Here is a 16229-nt window from a genome sequence, read left to right as displayed (position 1 = left end):
GTAGTTTCTTTTACTGTTTAATTTAATTAAGGCTTTGCCATTTCTAGGAAAGTTAGAAATTACCCTGTTTTAGAGCTCCAGAGAAGAGGCATTACTTTTTTTTACCACCACACTTTTTTTCTCTCTAAAAGGTGTGCTCAATGGAATTCCACCAAAGATTTTAGTAGTTAGAAATACAATATAGAATCACTGGTTTAAAAGAACTGGAAGGTACCTAAAAGGGATTAGCGTAAGTTTCTTAAAATGGAAACCTAAGTGACATAGTGGTTAAGTTCAGCATGCTCCGCTTTGGCGGCCTGGGTTCACAGGTTCAGTTCCTGGGTGCAGACCTACACTGCTTATCAAGCTGTCTGGTGGTGGTGTCCCACATACAAATTAGAGGAAGACTGGCACAGATGTTAGCTCAGGACTAATCTTCCTCAAGCGAAAAGAGGTAGATTGGCAACGGGTGTTAGCTCAGGGCCAATCTTCTCCAAAAAAAAAAAAAAGCTAAATTTGTAACAGTGTCAACATTAAAGAAAATGCATTTGAATTTTAAGAAGAGATAAAGCTTCATCATTTTGTATCAACACTTCCCAAACATTTCCAAATTCAGTAAGCATTTGTTTTTAATCTTAGGAACCAAAGTAAACTTTACTAATAGTTCACATGTTAAAAGAATAAACTTATGAAGAATACATTTCTTTGTGTACCAAATGAAAAAATATACAATGCAGTGAAACTCAATTACATATACAAAGTGATTTTTGTGCATTTTTGATCAAGAGGTTTATATTCTATATTAAATCATAATATAAAAGAAGCAATATATAGTTTTTGATAAAGCAACTGAAAAGCTCTCTTAAATGTCTCTAAAAATAAGAGCTCATGGTATATGTAAGATAATATAGACTGAATCAAGCCTGCTGAGTTATGATGCTGTGCTCTACCAGATGACTGTGAAGTAATTAAAAAATTCTTCTGTAGAAATTAAATGAGCATATCCAAACTTGGAATAATATTACTACACGGTTTAATTATAACCCAGTAGTAGAATTTAGTAAATTCAAGCAGAACACATGTACTGTCATCATAAATAGACAAATACTTTAAATTATAACAGCATATCTGAAGACAAAATCAGGGAACTGTACATGTTAACCGAATGGTATAACCATGCATCTACACATCTGCTTAGGACACACTGGTGTGAAAGCGCCGGCCCACTGCAGGCTCCAGCAGGCTCGGTATTTTACTCGGTTCTGATGGAAGCACTTTGAATGTTTGCATGGAGACAAAAAACTGAATATTTAACTGGCAATTGGTCATGCACCTGTATTTTTAAAAATTTGGGTTAAATTTTCTTCTTTTCTGATTGTTCAGTAGATTCTGACTTTGGTGCAGGAAAAGCTTGATGATACAGGTGTCTGTGGGTTGCTGCTGCACTGTAAAGCTTGTATAAAGCCTAGAAGTACAAGAATCAAGATTAGAAAACATTTTATTAAATACACATGTAAAATTTTTCCTTTGTAGTATAAGTAGTTTATGGTACTATATAAAATTTAGCATGCTAAATTGGGAATCTTTATATTATTAACCTATGTAAGACCTAAATAACTAATGTGTTAGAGCTCTCCAGTGGGTGTATGTGATTACTTCTGTGGACTGATCTTCGTGGCAGATGCTTTCTTCTCAGATCGCGTTTCCTTCCACCTTTGCACACCTCCTGGAGCAGAGCTTCCTGACCTCATGCCCCAGGGCTGTGCTGAGAACTCACATTCTGACTGTTAGCAGTTTTAGAGGAAGTACAGGAGCTCATAACTTCTGACTGCCAATGGCTGCTTTTTTATACATGGCTAGACCACTGCTGTCGGGGCTGCCTTAGAGGTTTTTCAGAATGGGACTGCTTTTATTCTCCATTATTTCCTGATATGGTCATGCAGATAAGCACACACGCTGCCCCTCCCCCACCCCACTGGGATCCCTCACTTAAACATGTTCTCCTGCCTTGTTTCTGTTAATTAGTTCATATCTTACAAAACCTTATTCAGAAACATGAGCAGAAAGCCTTTCCTCATTAAAACTACCTCTGTGATTGTTCTTTGTGTCCATTTAACAGTGCTTGAATCATAGGAATTTTTACACTTTTATATGTGTCCATAAATATTTTTATTCTCGCCAACCCTCAGTTAGTGTCTCAGATTCATTCCCTCCTCTAACTTTCACATAATGAACACTCAGTTAAGATTAACTTATCTGATTTTGGAGTCTAAAAAATCTGAAAATTTTTAAAAGCTGGATAAAAACTGGATATCCTAGTAGTCAGTGCTCAGGAAATTCGTTAATTTTTATCTTTTTGAGTCTGTGTGGCTATTAAGTCTGAATAGTACCATTTTCAGTTCTATGAATGTATATTGGTGCAACATGGTATTCTAGTTCTATTATATTCTGATTCTAACATATTCAATTTAATGCCTCTTCTTGTAAAAGCTTACGTTTTTTTCTTAAGGTTTGAATTACAAAGTTGAAATTTGTTTTTACTTTTTTTGGTGAATTTGTTTTACTGAATTTTACATAAAATTTGTTATTGATTTGTAAATATTAAATGTATCACTGGTATTTGATTAGAGGACATAATCTAGTTACATGTAACAGCAGAAACTGAGGAAAAGACCATAATTATCTGCTGTCTTCGTAGTTGTTCAAGATCAGTTTTGCTTCCTAAAGATAACAACCTAAATGACTCCACAGAGATAATTTTTCTTATGTAACAAATGATTCCTTCCTGGAGGCTCAGATTCTTTCCTCAGATGGAGTTTTGCGCATGTGCTGGTAGGAGACATGAACACCATTTACAGGTCAGGTCTGAGGTATGCCAGGAAACTTACACTGTGTACTGGCCTGGAACCTGTGTAAAGTGCTGTCACTGAAAAGCTAAAGTTGAAAACAACTTCTAAAGGGTGTAGCTCTATTTAAATACTCTCCAGGAGTTAAGTTCCCTCAAGATTCATAACTGCCCATTCCACTCTCCAGTAGAGCAGAACCTGCATTGTCGGAGCTTAAGAATTTTGAAATTTTCTACACATTCAGAAAACAGATAAAATATTCACAATATTTATGATAGTCAATTCTTGTGTTTCACATGCAGATCAAATCACATACGATGTCTGGAATAAAAATTATATTAAAACCACGTTAAAAATTCACAATTAAAACTAATGCTAGAAGAACACAGGAGCATAGGAGCAGTAGTCACCAGATTTTCTAATCTATGATGAGACATCCTTCAACGTCTAGTTAGTTTATAAAATAAAAATAATGTTACCAATATATAGCTCAATTTAAAAATTTAACTTACCTCATTTGTACTTCCCTGTGGCAAAGGCAGTTTAAAAGGGAGAAAAGAAAAGTATATATCCAGCTTCATTAATAGCATTAAGATATTCAACTTTGTTTACAGTATTTATTTGTGAGCGTTTAAGAACAAATACTCCTGCAGGTTTTTTCAGTTTAGATTATATATTTCATGTAACTCTTTTTAAGAACCCAGTTCTATATTGCTCACAGGTTTCAGCATCACACTCTAGGAGGGCCTTGGGATTTACCTCAAATTGCCCCCTTCAGTCTTTCGAGGTTGAGGGGCTGAGACACTGGCTCAGAGGTTCCAGCTTTTAATTCATTCTTTTCCCATAGTGCTACCATTTATCTCAACTCAATTCTTCAAAGGCACAAGGTACATCCATTAGTTACAATTCTGTTTTAAAGAGTATCGTATACTTGTAACACTGGGAGAACTGTAGCTGTCACTTGCTACCTGCAGACCAGGAACGTTCAAAAGTCTTAACTCTAAAATTTAGGAAGAATCTACTTTAGCTTCACTGAATTCCCCTAAATTTTCATGAGGTAACTGAAGACACTTCCAGAATGACATAGTGAGTTGATTATTGTGCTAGGTGTGTTTATAACTGTCTGCCCTGACTCCCTAGGTTGTTGTTAATTGGACCATAAAAGATAACTGACCCATGAGCAGCTGATCCAGAGGTTGACCTGGACTCATGCAATGGCCTGGTGTAAATGTCTAGTTCAAATAGAGACAATCTGAAGTCATCAGCTATTGCCTTTAGGAGTTTATGCTAAAAGAGACAGTCACACGATGACTTATGACAGTTCCTAACAAAGCCAGTGCTGGTCAAATGATAGTTTCTAAGTATGAAGTAACGTTAACACATAATCAAGTCATAATCAGCTAAATAAAAACCGTGTTTTCTCACACTTCTTTTAACAGCTTTAACTTTTAAGATGAGAAAAAGTAAAAACACTGCCTAATCTGTGTATTTTTGAAAAGTATTGAAACGTTAACTTGAAAACAGTTGTGTAGGACTTCATATGTTGTATTATAGTTAGTTGTTTGTATCTGGCCATCTTAACAGATTCTAAATTCTTTTAATACTGGGGCCCACGTCACATTCATCTGTGTATTTCCAACTCTAACCTAGTGTCTGGCACAGAGGTGGCATTCACACGTGTGCTGCACTGAGTTGAAGAGCACTAAAAGTGTCCTACCTGGTCCCACAAGGCTGCAGCCACCTGGTCTATCACGGCTCCCAGCTCCCGGTACTCTCCAGAGTACCGGATGTATGCCCAGGTACACAGGGTGATGAGGGTCAGTCCCATGATCATGTTGCACAGGCTAGCTATGATGTCCAAACCGATGAATCCAGTCACGCCGGCAAGCACATACGTGATGAAGATGACAACAAACAGTGTGGCTGGGGTGCGCGCTGCATGGAAGATGTTTTTGCTGTCGTTGTGCTTGATGTACTGGATGTAGAGTTCATCTATCTCACTCTCCAACTGCTGCAGGTAACGCCGGCTGAACTCCTCCCCGCCCATCTTCTTCACCCCCCGGAAGAGCTTCACAGACTCTTCCTTCAGCTCCAGATGTTTGGTCTGCAGGTCATTAGGGGCCAGAAACGGTTTGTCACCACCACAAATCTGTATCAGACAGACAAGCACTGTTTAGCAATGCAGAGTAAAATTAGCAATGTATCAACATTTTTCACTTAGCTGGTTGAATTTGTTAGAACGCAATAACCAGAAGGAGCCTGCAGAGATGTTTTTGTCAACCTACATCTTCCCACACTCCATATCTATCACACTCCAGTACAAATGGACTGGTCCTTTATATAAACTACTTCCATCCACATTCCTCTAGGAAGTTTATTCTAAATACACTGGAGTAATTTTGACTAATGAAGTTTAATTTAAAACAATGAGCAATGCTGTAAAGCTCTCAAGCAAAATTGTGAAAAACATCTTCTTTGGCAGTTTCACTGATTTTTGTTTGAATGGAGGCCATTCAGTATTTTCTTCAGGAGACTAAATGGAAACATATTAAATGTTCTTGGCCCACATTCTTAATTTTTTCGCAAGTTACAAGGGAAATCTCAGTTACCCATACCATTCACTTAAGTTGAGATCTAACTATATAAAGGATACTCTCATTCTAATTACCCTTTAGTTATGCCATAAACACCATTCCATATTCTATATTTCCCTTGATTCTAAGACTCCATCAATTTTTAATATAATTTTGATTTTATAACATTTTCAGGGGGAAAAAGACCCCTATCACATTTGTAGATGTATACAATAATTATTAGAGGCATCCTAATTCAGCATGTTAAAACAAAAAGGAAATATATGTAGCAATATTGGTTTAATTTAAATAGGTTTAATTTCTTCTTTTCTGAACAGGTTTTTATATTTAAGATAGAAATACTAGAATTGTGGAATGTAGGGATGTGTAGTGGAGAGGGTAGCATATGTTATTTTAGCTACTAAATTTTACAAATAGTGGAAGGATCTGGCCAAAAAAAGTGAATTAAAAAATGTGTCTACATTATAGAGATAACATTTAAAATATGTTTAAAACTGTACATACAGTGTTCTTTTCTTGCCTTATATTTAAAATATTTTAGGAATACAATAAATAGAATAAGTCAAAGCTACCTCTTTGCATGTGTACACAGTGTAACTTTGAAGAAAAAAGAATGAGCTCATGAAAGAAATGCTAGTTTTATTTAAACATCACTTAAAATATTATTTAAATCTTACCTCTTCCATTTTTTTGTTGTATGTATCCTTGGCAGTTGCCACGGCTGCTAAATTGTTAGCTTCTGCTGTGGCCTTTGGACAAAGCACAAAATATGATGTAAAATGGAATTCATATTTATTAAACTTCCACAGGCTGTTCCCACTTATGAGCACATCATGTGCAAGAATCCAAGTTATCAAATAATTTGAAAGAGTTGAAAATATTTCCACTACATTTTTTTAATTAGTAAAATTAAAATTTCAAAATGCATAACACATACAAGTTTACTCAATAAACCATAGTTCTAAAATGAATTTTCATTTGGAAGATTTTTTCCTCTTAAAAAATATTTGTAAGCTTCTCACCAAATGTGGGGAAAAGAAATCTATACATCCAAACACATGGGAAATAATATATAGTATATTTTATATACACTAATATATCTAAAAATAGGGCTTAAGTTTAAGGACTGTTGCTGATAGAACAATGTATCACTGACGACAAAGAAGAACCATTAAGAACTTAAAGAAATTTTAAAAATAAGTAAGGAAAAAGTGAGTTTCTCCTTTTTTAAGTGTTTACTTGTACAGACCACTTATTTAAAACCTGAACCTGCTTTCCTATTTCTTGTTACGTGTGTGAATCTAAACCACAGTATGAGCCTGTTCTGTAAACAAATTTAGCACAAAGAGAACGAAAACTCCTTAGTATGAAGTGAAATAAATGCTCATTGAGATGAATACACAAATGGGGAGTTATTAGAAAAAGTATTCCAATAAATCATTCCATCTGCTATTTTGTTTGGTCATTTCTGACAGCCAGGTTGGAGTGTACCTTGAGTTTAGCACAGCATAAAGCTAAGGAGAGCTGAGCTTCAGTGACAGTGTGTTTTAAAATGTCAGGCCTCCTGATGAGTAAATACCTGTAACATGGATTTTGGATGTGGTAATTCTTCACCTTGATAGATCTTTATATAAGCCTAAGAAAGAAAGAAAGAAAGACTCCTGTTCAAGTAATTCCATTCAGTATTTCTCTAGTTCTGTTCAATTGTATTCTACGGCCTAAGGTCTTGACAGTTTCAGGAACTATTAGCTCTTTCTTATACTTGAATTCCATCTTTCTTGGTTTCCTTTATTTAATTCCCTTTTCCTGAAATGCCCTTTTCACACATCTCCACTTGCCAATCCTACTCTTCTTAAAGGCTTACCTCACTGCCACCTCCTTTAAAGCTTCCCCAGATCCCTCTGCTGGGAGTAATGCCTCTTTTTCAGTTACCCATGGGAATTTGTTCCTGCTGATGTCACAGGCTCTATGGAGCAGACTCGTGTAAGGGTCCTAAGCCTCCTACTGAATTCTAAGCTCCTCCACAGTGTTAGGCACAGTAAGAATTCAAATTTCAGATAAATAACCTGTCTTTATTGCTGAGAGTGATGGAGATTAAGGAATGACACAGGAGGTATGTGACTGCATTTTGAAAGACAAAACATGAATTTTAAAAATTGATATTTTAGTTCTTGGAGCATCAATCCACAAATTAGATGGGTAATTGAAATTCACCACTATATATATATGGGTTCATAAAAACAAGTGTTCTACTCAGTGGTGTCTGAGGTAAACAGGTAAATGCAAACTTAAAATAATCCCACTTCACATATGCCCTTGGTGCAGAGAGCAGGAAGTGTGGACAAATCTTCTCCAGTAGGAAGGCGAAGTGTAGCCCCTTTGGGAAAATCTTCAGAATGGTAACTGAGGACTACAGAGTAAGGAAACACTGCCTCCTCCCGCCCCAAGACAGACTTCTCCAACTCTTAGATACATTCGTATTTCAAGACATATTTCCCTCAAGATAAAAAGAGACAGTACAGTTACCTAAAGGAGTTTTCTCAAAAAATAATTTCAGAAAGCAAGCTCCTCTTAGGAGTCTAATAATTTTTATCATTTTTATAGATTCCTCACACCTTTGTTCCCACATTACAGCCTACAATTTTGGGATATCAAGTAGGAACTGCCTTCCAAAGCATGTCAAATCTAAGTACTCACAAATGCTCTAGAAATGAGAGTGATACCTTGAAGTACTCCACCAGACCTCGGCAGGTGATTTTGTTCCCATTGATCTCTTTAATATCTAGGCTCTCAGGACTAAGTAGCCAAGGAATGAGTATTTTCAAGTTTTTGATGAATTCATCATCTATTTCTACAAGTAAAAGCAAATTCATCATTATTTTAAATATCCTAGCCAGTCCTCCATGCCGTACAATAAAACATCCTTTGATTTTCTCCATTTCTTCCCCAGTGATAAAGCCATCACTCACCTTCCCAGCATCTAAACAACTCCTGAGACCCACATTTCTCAGGGTGAATGGTACTCCTTGCCCAGACTTCTGCTGCTGGTCTGTCTTATCTCCATCCAATTATATCTTTGTCTTCTACCTTTGTTGATGTGAAACGTTATACAAATATTTCACACCCCATTCACATAACCATACCTTGTATTCTGCTGTCTGTAAGTTGTCTGTGGTTTTATACATATATAGACTGATAAATGGGGAAAAGGTGAGATATTTCTGGCTTATACAATGTATTCCCTCCAAAAGATGTATCCAAAAATTGCTCTATGTGTGCCCACCTTATGAAAAGTGTATAGAACTGGGTAAGGTGTGGTATCTAGGACTTAAGTTCAAAAAGACAGAGAGTGACAATGATGCCACCTCTAGTGGTGAAACAGCAACACAAAGTAACATGGCAAGAAAAGGCCATGTTGGCCTTGGAGCTGGCAGATGAGCAGTAGTCTGAGTTATTTACCTATCATGTTTGGTGCAATGGATTACACATGACCCACATAACCCTTGTAGCATTAGGTTCAAGCTTAACATTACAGATTTAGCAAAGTAACACACAAAACAGATCTTCAGAGAAGTATTTTGAACACAGTGATAATTTCCTAAATCATTATTTCAGAACATATAGAAAAATGCACATAATACATGTGAAAAGCAAGACATGTCTGGGAACTCACTCTCTAAGTAAATACAGTAACTGCCTATAGTTTTCAAAACTCTGGATTTCAGCAGTCACTGAGTTTTCAGGCTTTGTGACCGGTGATTTCCAAGGTCTGAGGGATAAATATGCAAACCTTTTGACTATGTTCGCATTGCCCCTGCTTGTTATTAGAACCCCAATATACACTGTAATACCAGTTTACGTGAGAATTCACGTTTCTTTCCTCTTGCATGCTGCTTTTATGACATGTATGAGTATGATGTTGGAAATCCTTCAGACTTATTTTGCTTCATATTCTGTACAGTTTTGAAAGTTTGATGTCCATGTTTTATGAGTACTTATATAGGAGATTATTCAAATTTATTTTTCTGTTTGCATTGTACCAATTTTTACTGATAGCTGTGCTTTGTATTATGTGTGGATTTATTCAAATGTGTTTATTATTATGGTTTGCTTTTTAGTTACCGAGACCCGCTGAGACACAATGCTGGTGTTTGCATTATGTCACCACCCTTCTAGGTCGTGTTGCTGTCTGCCGTCTATCTGTGTTCACAGATGCTAAGAGGTTTCTTTTTTGCTATATGATTTTATGCTTTTTTCAGCATTAGTAGGATATTACTATATATCTAGAATACATTAATTTTTCCCGAATTTCTGTATAAAACAAAAAGCTTTCCCCTTATAGAACCATTTTAAAATCACTTGCAAAACATGTACTTAACCTCCCACCACCAAATTTCTTTATAAAACTGGAGTGGAATAAGATAGACCTGTGTATCTAATGCACCCGCAAGTATGGGAATTATCATTAAAGTAACCAGCATCTAAGCACACATTTGGATTAAAGATGTGTTCTGAAGTTAGCTGTAGTCTAACTTTGTTCTCACTTGAGACCAATGCCAGGTTTTTCAATTCTGGATTCAGAAAATATGAACACTATATTCATAACATCACAAGTGGTGAGCTCTTGCTAACAATATTAGTTGAACACAGTAAATACAGGACCCAGAGCACTTGCAGACGAGTTCTGATCATCGTGCAGAGGTGCAGGAGTCAGCTCTGGCCTACTGCAGGCTTCCGTAAATACGTGTGGGTGGATGATCATTCCGGGTGACGTTCTGTTTTCATCATTTCTTAAACAATTTTTGCCACAAGAGGAAAACTTTGCTAGGAATTCAGGAGCTTGGCAAAAGTGGTTTTCTGTCACAATAACTGAGGACATGGTCGTGCTTTACAAGAACTCTGCAGGGCAGATGTACCGATGAGGCGCTGCTGTGAAAATTAACCAAAGAAGATATTTTCCCAGGATCACCTGCTCTGACAAGTCATTAGAAACACCCTTTTAAAAATAATCACCTTGCACTGGTGTGTAGCTATGCTTTCTGAAGTCTAACTGGAGCTTCTTTCTATACCTCAGGTACGACGTGGTCACCAGGTCTCCTCCTGCAGTTCTCTAACACGGAATCACCTCATACAAAGGGAACTCCTTGTCACTAACAGACTGAATTTGCTATGCTGGGGTGGGGGGATTCAGTAGGCACTTGGTAAGAACTGGTTAAATGTAGCTTGAATGAATGGGATTCAGCACTTTCAATCCTTTGATTTCCCATGTGGGAAGCTATTAAACTAATGGCAAATTTAATCATAGTATTAAAGTTTTAAATAACACTGGAAACAGATAAGATCTTTCAATAATGTGAGGGACCATGAAGAAATAGTGATTATCACAATTATTACTATTGATAACGAGCTAGAAAGTTATTTCTACAAGTGTGTTAAAGAGTATGTGAGAAACAATCATCCAAGAGCAATGTTTGCACAACTGTTTCTTCAGAGACGTTCTTCCCAGAGGCAACCACTCAGATGCCAGCCCCGGAGAGTAGCATGGCCAGCAGACAAGACATCCTGGGTAGAAATCACACCAAATTATAAGGTTCAAGATGGAAGGGAAAAATAATGCAGACAGCAGACTTTCAAAGCTGCCCAAGGAAACACAGAGGCAAAGGAGACTGCATCGGTGTGCAGAGGGATTCAGCAGCAGCCCTCTGAAGCCCCCTTAAAATGGGGCTTTCGACTCAACGGAAGCTGCTGTCCTTTCTTTCTCCCAGTTAACTCCTCTGTAAATCCTAACTTATGGGTAACTGTGAACCAACTGTGTGAGTCAGTATCTGTTTAGACATGTAAGTAAAAGTTGATGGAAGACAAATCTGTTAAAAAAGTCGGTATCTAGGGGCTGGCCTGGTGGCGCAGCGGTTAAGTTCGCACGTTCCACTTCGGGGGCCCGGGGTTTGCCGGTTCAGATCCCGGGTGCAGACATGGCACTGCCTGGCAAGCCATGCTGTGGCAGGTGTCCCACATATAAAGTAGAGGAAGATGGGCACAGATGTTAGCTCAGGGCCAGTCTTCCTCAGCAAAAAGAGGAGGATTGGCAGCAGATGTTAGCTCAGGGCTAATCTTCCTCAAAAAAAAAAAAAAAGTCAGCTTCTACATCTGCGCAATTTGTCTTAAACTCTCTCCTTGAGCTCTTTCATTGCAAAATGTATGAGTTAATTTAAGAACTGTAGGGGCTGGCCTGGTGGCATGGTGGTTAAGTTCGTGCACTCTGCTTCCAGCAGCCCAGTGTTCACAGCTTTGAATCCTGGGCGTGGACCTACACACTGCTCATCAAGCCATGCTGTGGTGGCATCCCGCATACAAAATACAGGAAGACTGGCACAGATGTTAGCTTAGCACCAACCTTCCTCAAGCAAAAAGAGGAAGATCAGCAACAGATGTTAACTCAGGGCCAAGCTTCCTCAGCAAAAAAAAACTGTAGTTATATGCTACAGGAATGGAACGAGGCAGAGTACTTTCTTGCCCCAGTAAAGGACGGCTATGAAGGCCTGCCCCTCCTCTGCCTGTTTACAGCTCTCTAACTCCAGGGAAGAAAGAAAGGCCTGTGGGAGCCCTCTCTTTATGTGATTTATTCAAACACACTGAAGCATTGGGTGATTGCACTGTATCAAAAGGCTTGTGTGCTCACTTAGCGGCTTGGAATTCCTAAGTGACGATGAAATTGTAGGATCCTGGAACCCATGCATTAATATGTGCCTACTGCTATCCTGTTATTTAAAGGTAAGATAATTTAAAACATGCATAAAAACAATGCTGATGATTGAGGAATTTGGGACTCTATTTATGATACTAAACTGCCATAGTTAAATATAAGGTATCTGGGAGTAAACACAATGGAGATAGAGGGAAAAACAGGTTTGCTTTACAAACCTACTAGTTCCATAAAACTGGATACAAGTTATACTGTCTTTTTTTTAAAGTCATTTTAAAGCCCTTTGAGAACAGCTGTGCAGAAAAGCTTATTATGTTGCTGTCTCAGCAGCCCTGGTACAATGCAGAGAGGTCACAGGAAACGGAGCAAGTGTCTGAAGGCAGTGTGCACTCAATACCAGGCCCACAGTGACAGTCAGAAACGCCTGTGTTACGTCGTTAACTACGAGCCAACATCTAAAAACCTGCTGACTGTCTATCAAGGAAGATGAACTTCGGTTCCCAGACCCCTACCTCTACCCCTCGCCCCTTTTTTCAATAAGTTGAGGGTCTTTGGAACCTTAAACGTCAGCCCTGCCTCTGTTTAAGAGAGAATCACATACTATGAGTATATACTGTTTGAAAAACACAATAGTGCTTTTTGTTTTCTTAGAAACTGGTCCTCATCCAGAAGACAATTTCCTTTTAGTGAAGCTTTTAATAATTTATAATTAAATTCTTTAGTAGCAGTTCTAAAGAGCTTGAATTCAGTACTATGCAATATTTCTTTCAATCTCTAATTATATAACTTAACACAACATTCCAATAACAGAGACATCTATTTTTTCCCTTTAAGGTAAATAAGGAAAACTACACAGGAAGATATTGAGGAGCATCTCTCAGTGCACAGAGTGAGCAGGGGCCTCTGTGAGGGTGAGGCACGGCCACGGGTGGCCACAGGACTTGGCCTCTTGTCTCGTCAGTTCAGTGGCACCCACAGAACCCCACAGTTCTCCAAGGAGCCGCTGCAGCACCAGCCCAGGATTCCCAACCTCCTGACAATTTCCAATCATCAGCCCCACATCAGGGGAGAAACTAAAGCAGCAGCCATAAGCCCAGTGGATAAAATGACATTTTTATAATCAGACTAAGTGATGTAAACATATTCATTAAAAGACAGACAAACCTTTCAGTTTTCCATCGAAGTTTGGATTGGTAGCCACTTTTAAGCCAGGATGAGGTAGCAGAAAACAGGAAATTTTGGTGAAACAGGAATGGATGTGCTTTCGAACATTCTGTAGTTCTTCATGCTGGTTCCCTGAGACCTGCAGGAAATCATTCTGAAGTTTAAACTACTTTCAACTTTAATCGAACTCCAAAAGAACTCTGCAGCATCTTATACTTGCTATCTCGGTCTGGTCCCACAATGATGAAAACGACACGACAGGGCTGACACTGAAGGAAGGATAAAGGTCTTGAGTGAAGGCGCCACCCAGCCGTATCTCAGCACCCAGCACACATGTGGCGTTGCCATTGCAATTACCAAAGGCCCACTCTCACACGAACTCACATAGGCCTTCCCATTTTGTAGTACAAACTAGTGGGGTTTTATCTAGCTAGTTCCTACAAATTCAAATTTTAATTCAAAGTACTCACAGGGACATGAGCAGGTCATAAGATATTCCTACTTTCTTTTCAGGAATGACTCAAGACAAGACTCAAGACAGCCCCTTGTCACCTGGTAGGTGTACATTTAAATTCTAGAAAGGCATCTGAACAGCCTGCTGCTTATTTATGAGCTAAACTGCCCCTTTTTTCCCACATGCATTTGACAGTTAATAGTACAGACAAACTACCCTAAAAGTGACTAGAAGCCTGAAAAGGTCCACTCAGAGATCCTGATTATCAAAGAACTTTTTTTAATCTTGATTTTTTTTCTGATTTCTCAGTAGGTATTTTTGTGATATGTGTTCACGGTAAACAATTTATTCAATATTGAACTATCATGACAAAGAAAATGGAAAGTCTCCTACTTTCGCTTTCTGTGAACTACTAGCAAATGTTCTAAGACTGACTTTGGGGATTTCAAAATTAGTCATTTCTGTTAAATTGACTTTAAACTACTCTACTAAAACATGAATCCAGATATTTGCACTGTCAGTCTGGAACTGATTTAATTCTTCAAATTAAAAGTTTTATCTTTACGGATAAATCATTCTTTTATAGATATCTACAAAAGAACTCTTTATCTGTATCATAATTACTGATAATATTTAAAATTGTAACTCTGAAAGCATTTTAGTAAATATCAATCTTAGTTTGTTCATAGAGATACTGTGAGGGTCAAAAGGGATTGTGGCTACTGAGTATCTAGTTAGCAAATCATTCAACAAAAATAATTCCAGATTACTAATATTGGTGAAATTTCATGCACCTAAATATGTAACAAACCTTGAGGCGTTTTTCCAAGAATTTGGAGCCACCGTCAGATCCATATGAAAATTCGTATGGGAAACTCCAGTCTCGAACAAGAAATATCAGACTCTAAGAAATGATAAGAAGAAAGGATTGATAAGGGCACTCTAAATTGCCTCCCTCTGCTTTTTATTGAAACCAACTAAATGATGTCGTTGTCATTTGAACAGTGTTCTTTACCACATCGCGGAATTAAAAAGCAAGCATAAAGCCTCTGAACGTTTCTGAGCAGCCCCTCCAGTGTGAGGTCATCCTGCCTGTTTCCACTGAGTTTGAAACCAATTCTAGTTAGTTACATAGTGCCATTCGGTCCGTGTGAGGACATCTGTGGGTCTCATCTCTTGGTGAGGTGCAGTGTTCACATAGCTTTTTATGAAGATTCATGCTTTATTTGAGGAAAGTTTTCTTCTGTCATCTCTTCAAATATTTTTCCTCTCTTACATTTGCCCCAGTCTCTTCTCCAGGGGCTCTCATTATGCACCCAAGGGATGCAGAGCGGGGTTGGGGGGGGGGAGAAACCCAGGTTTTGTGGGGCCTAAAGCTAAGACAGTCAGTAAGGGGGAGGGCTCAATGAGAAAAAGAATACAAACTGGGCTTGAAAGTGAATACTTATTTAGAATTAGAAAAATAACAAATTACAAATTCAAAAAAGCTGACAAATATCACAAACACACACACACAAGCCCAGAAAAATAACTAACAAACTTTTGTAATACTTTTTTTCTACAGTTTTTGACTGTAAATGTTTTGATCACTTCTTCCTATGACGATTTTGAAATATTTTCTGTTAGAAAATGAATTCAGCCTTTCCTCTAACAAGGCCAAATTTTTTTATTATAAATTTTTTTATTATTACTAGTTTAGAAATGTTTCAGCTTCACCCCTTCTTATGCTTAAAGTCGTGTCCATTTGAAGTCTCGTCATCTGTCAGAAAGGGACGATAATGGAGCCGCCTCACAGGACCACTAGATGAGATGACAAACGTAACGCCTCCAGAACAGCTCCCGGCACAGTTGGTGCCACATTAGCTATCTGACGGTGACTTGATGGCCACACAACATATTAGCACCTGGACAGACTGTGCTTTATTCTGCCACTCTCCTGGATGTTTTCATGTTTTTCTACTATTCTAAGAAACACACTGATAACCGTCCGTGAAGCTGAATATTTGTTCACATCCAGGATTTTATCAGAGACTGTGTTTCCCAGGTTAGAACAATCATTAGAATCACTTGGGAGGCTTTGAAAAGTACAGAATTCTTGGAGCCCACCTCAGACCTACTGAAACCAAAGTAACGGTAGCTTTCATTCATTTATTAAGTGCTTATTGTAAGCCAACCACAATACCAGGAATTGTACACAGGATATTCCATGTATTCCTGCAACAGCCCAAAGAGACAGGTTACAATTAATTGTTCTTTTCAGAAGAGATATATAAAACTCACCTCCACACCCCACCCCCCTACCTTGACACTAAGTAACCTGTCCAAAGGCACATGGCCAGAGATGGCAGAGCTAGCATGTAAAAACTTGGGTCTTACTTCAACATCCCTGCTGCACTGCCTCAAACTGAAGTATAAAACATGAAGTTTATGATCTGAGAGCTGAGTAAAGCATGTTTTTATAAGTTAGAGATACTTCAAATTTTAGTTTC

General features: G+C 38.1%; 1 protein-coding gene across 13 annotated transcripts in view; it reads right to left on the bottom strand.

Annotated features, from left to right (window-relative positions):
- Nucleotides 1-590: 590 nt before the first annotated feature.
- The window catches only part of ATL1 (atlastin GTPase 1), an 84450-nt gene continuing 68811 nt past the window's right edge, over nucleotides 591-16229 (bottom strand). For 11 of the 13 annotated variants that reach the window (XM_070588835.1, XM_070588817.1, XM_070588845.1 and 8 more), the window contains 7 exons: nucleotides 14552-14644; nucleotides 13287-13425; nucleotides 8143-8270; nucleotides 6999-7055; nucleotides 6097-6168; nucleotides 4543-4974; nucleotides 591-1444 (listed from right to left, as the gene is read on the bottom strand). In XM_070588835.1, coding sequence (XP_070444936.1) covers nucleotides 1334-1444; nucleotides 4543-4974; nucleotides 6097-6168; nucleotides 6999-7055; nucleotides 8143-8270; nucleotides 13287-13425; nucleotides 14552-14644 — 1032 coding nt within the window. In that variant the 3' untranslated portion in view covers nucleotides 591-1333. Of the gene's footprint in view, nucleotides 1445-3337; nucleotides 3353-4528; nucleotides 4975-6096; nucleotides 6169-6998; nucleotides 7056-8142; nucleotides 8271-13286; nucleotides 13426-14551; nucleotides 14645-16229 lie in introns of all 13 variants that reach the window. The other 2 variants (XM_008532579.2, XM_070588833.1) reach the window with 2 other exon arrangements.

This window comes from Equus przewalskii, chromosome 1 (assembly GCF_037783145.1).
Source record: "Equus przewalskii isolate Varuska chromosome 1, EquPr2, whole genome shotgun sequence".
NCBI classification, from domain to species: domain Eukaryota; kingdom Metazoa; phylum Chordata; class Mammalia; order Perissodactyla; family Equidae; genus Equus; species Equus przewalskii.
Note: the sequence above shows the minus strand (reverse complement) of the source record. Positions and strands in the feature narration are given on the sequence as shown.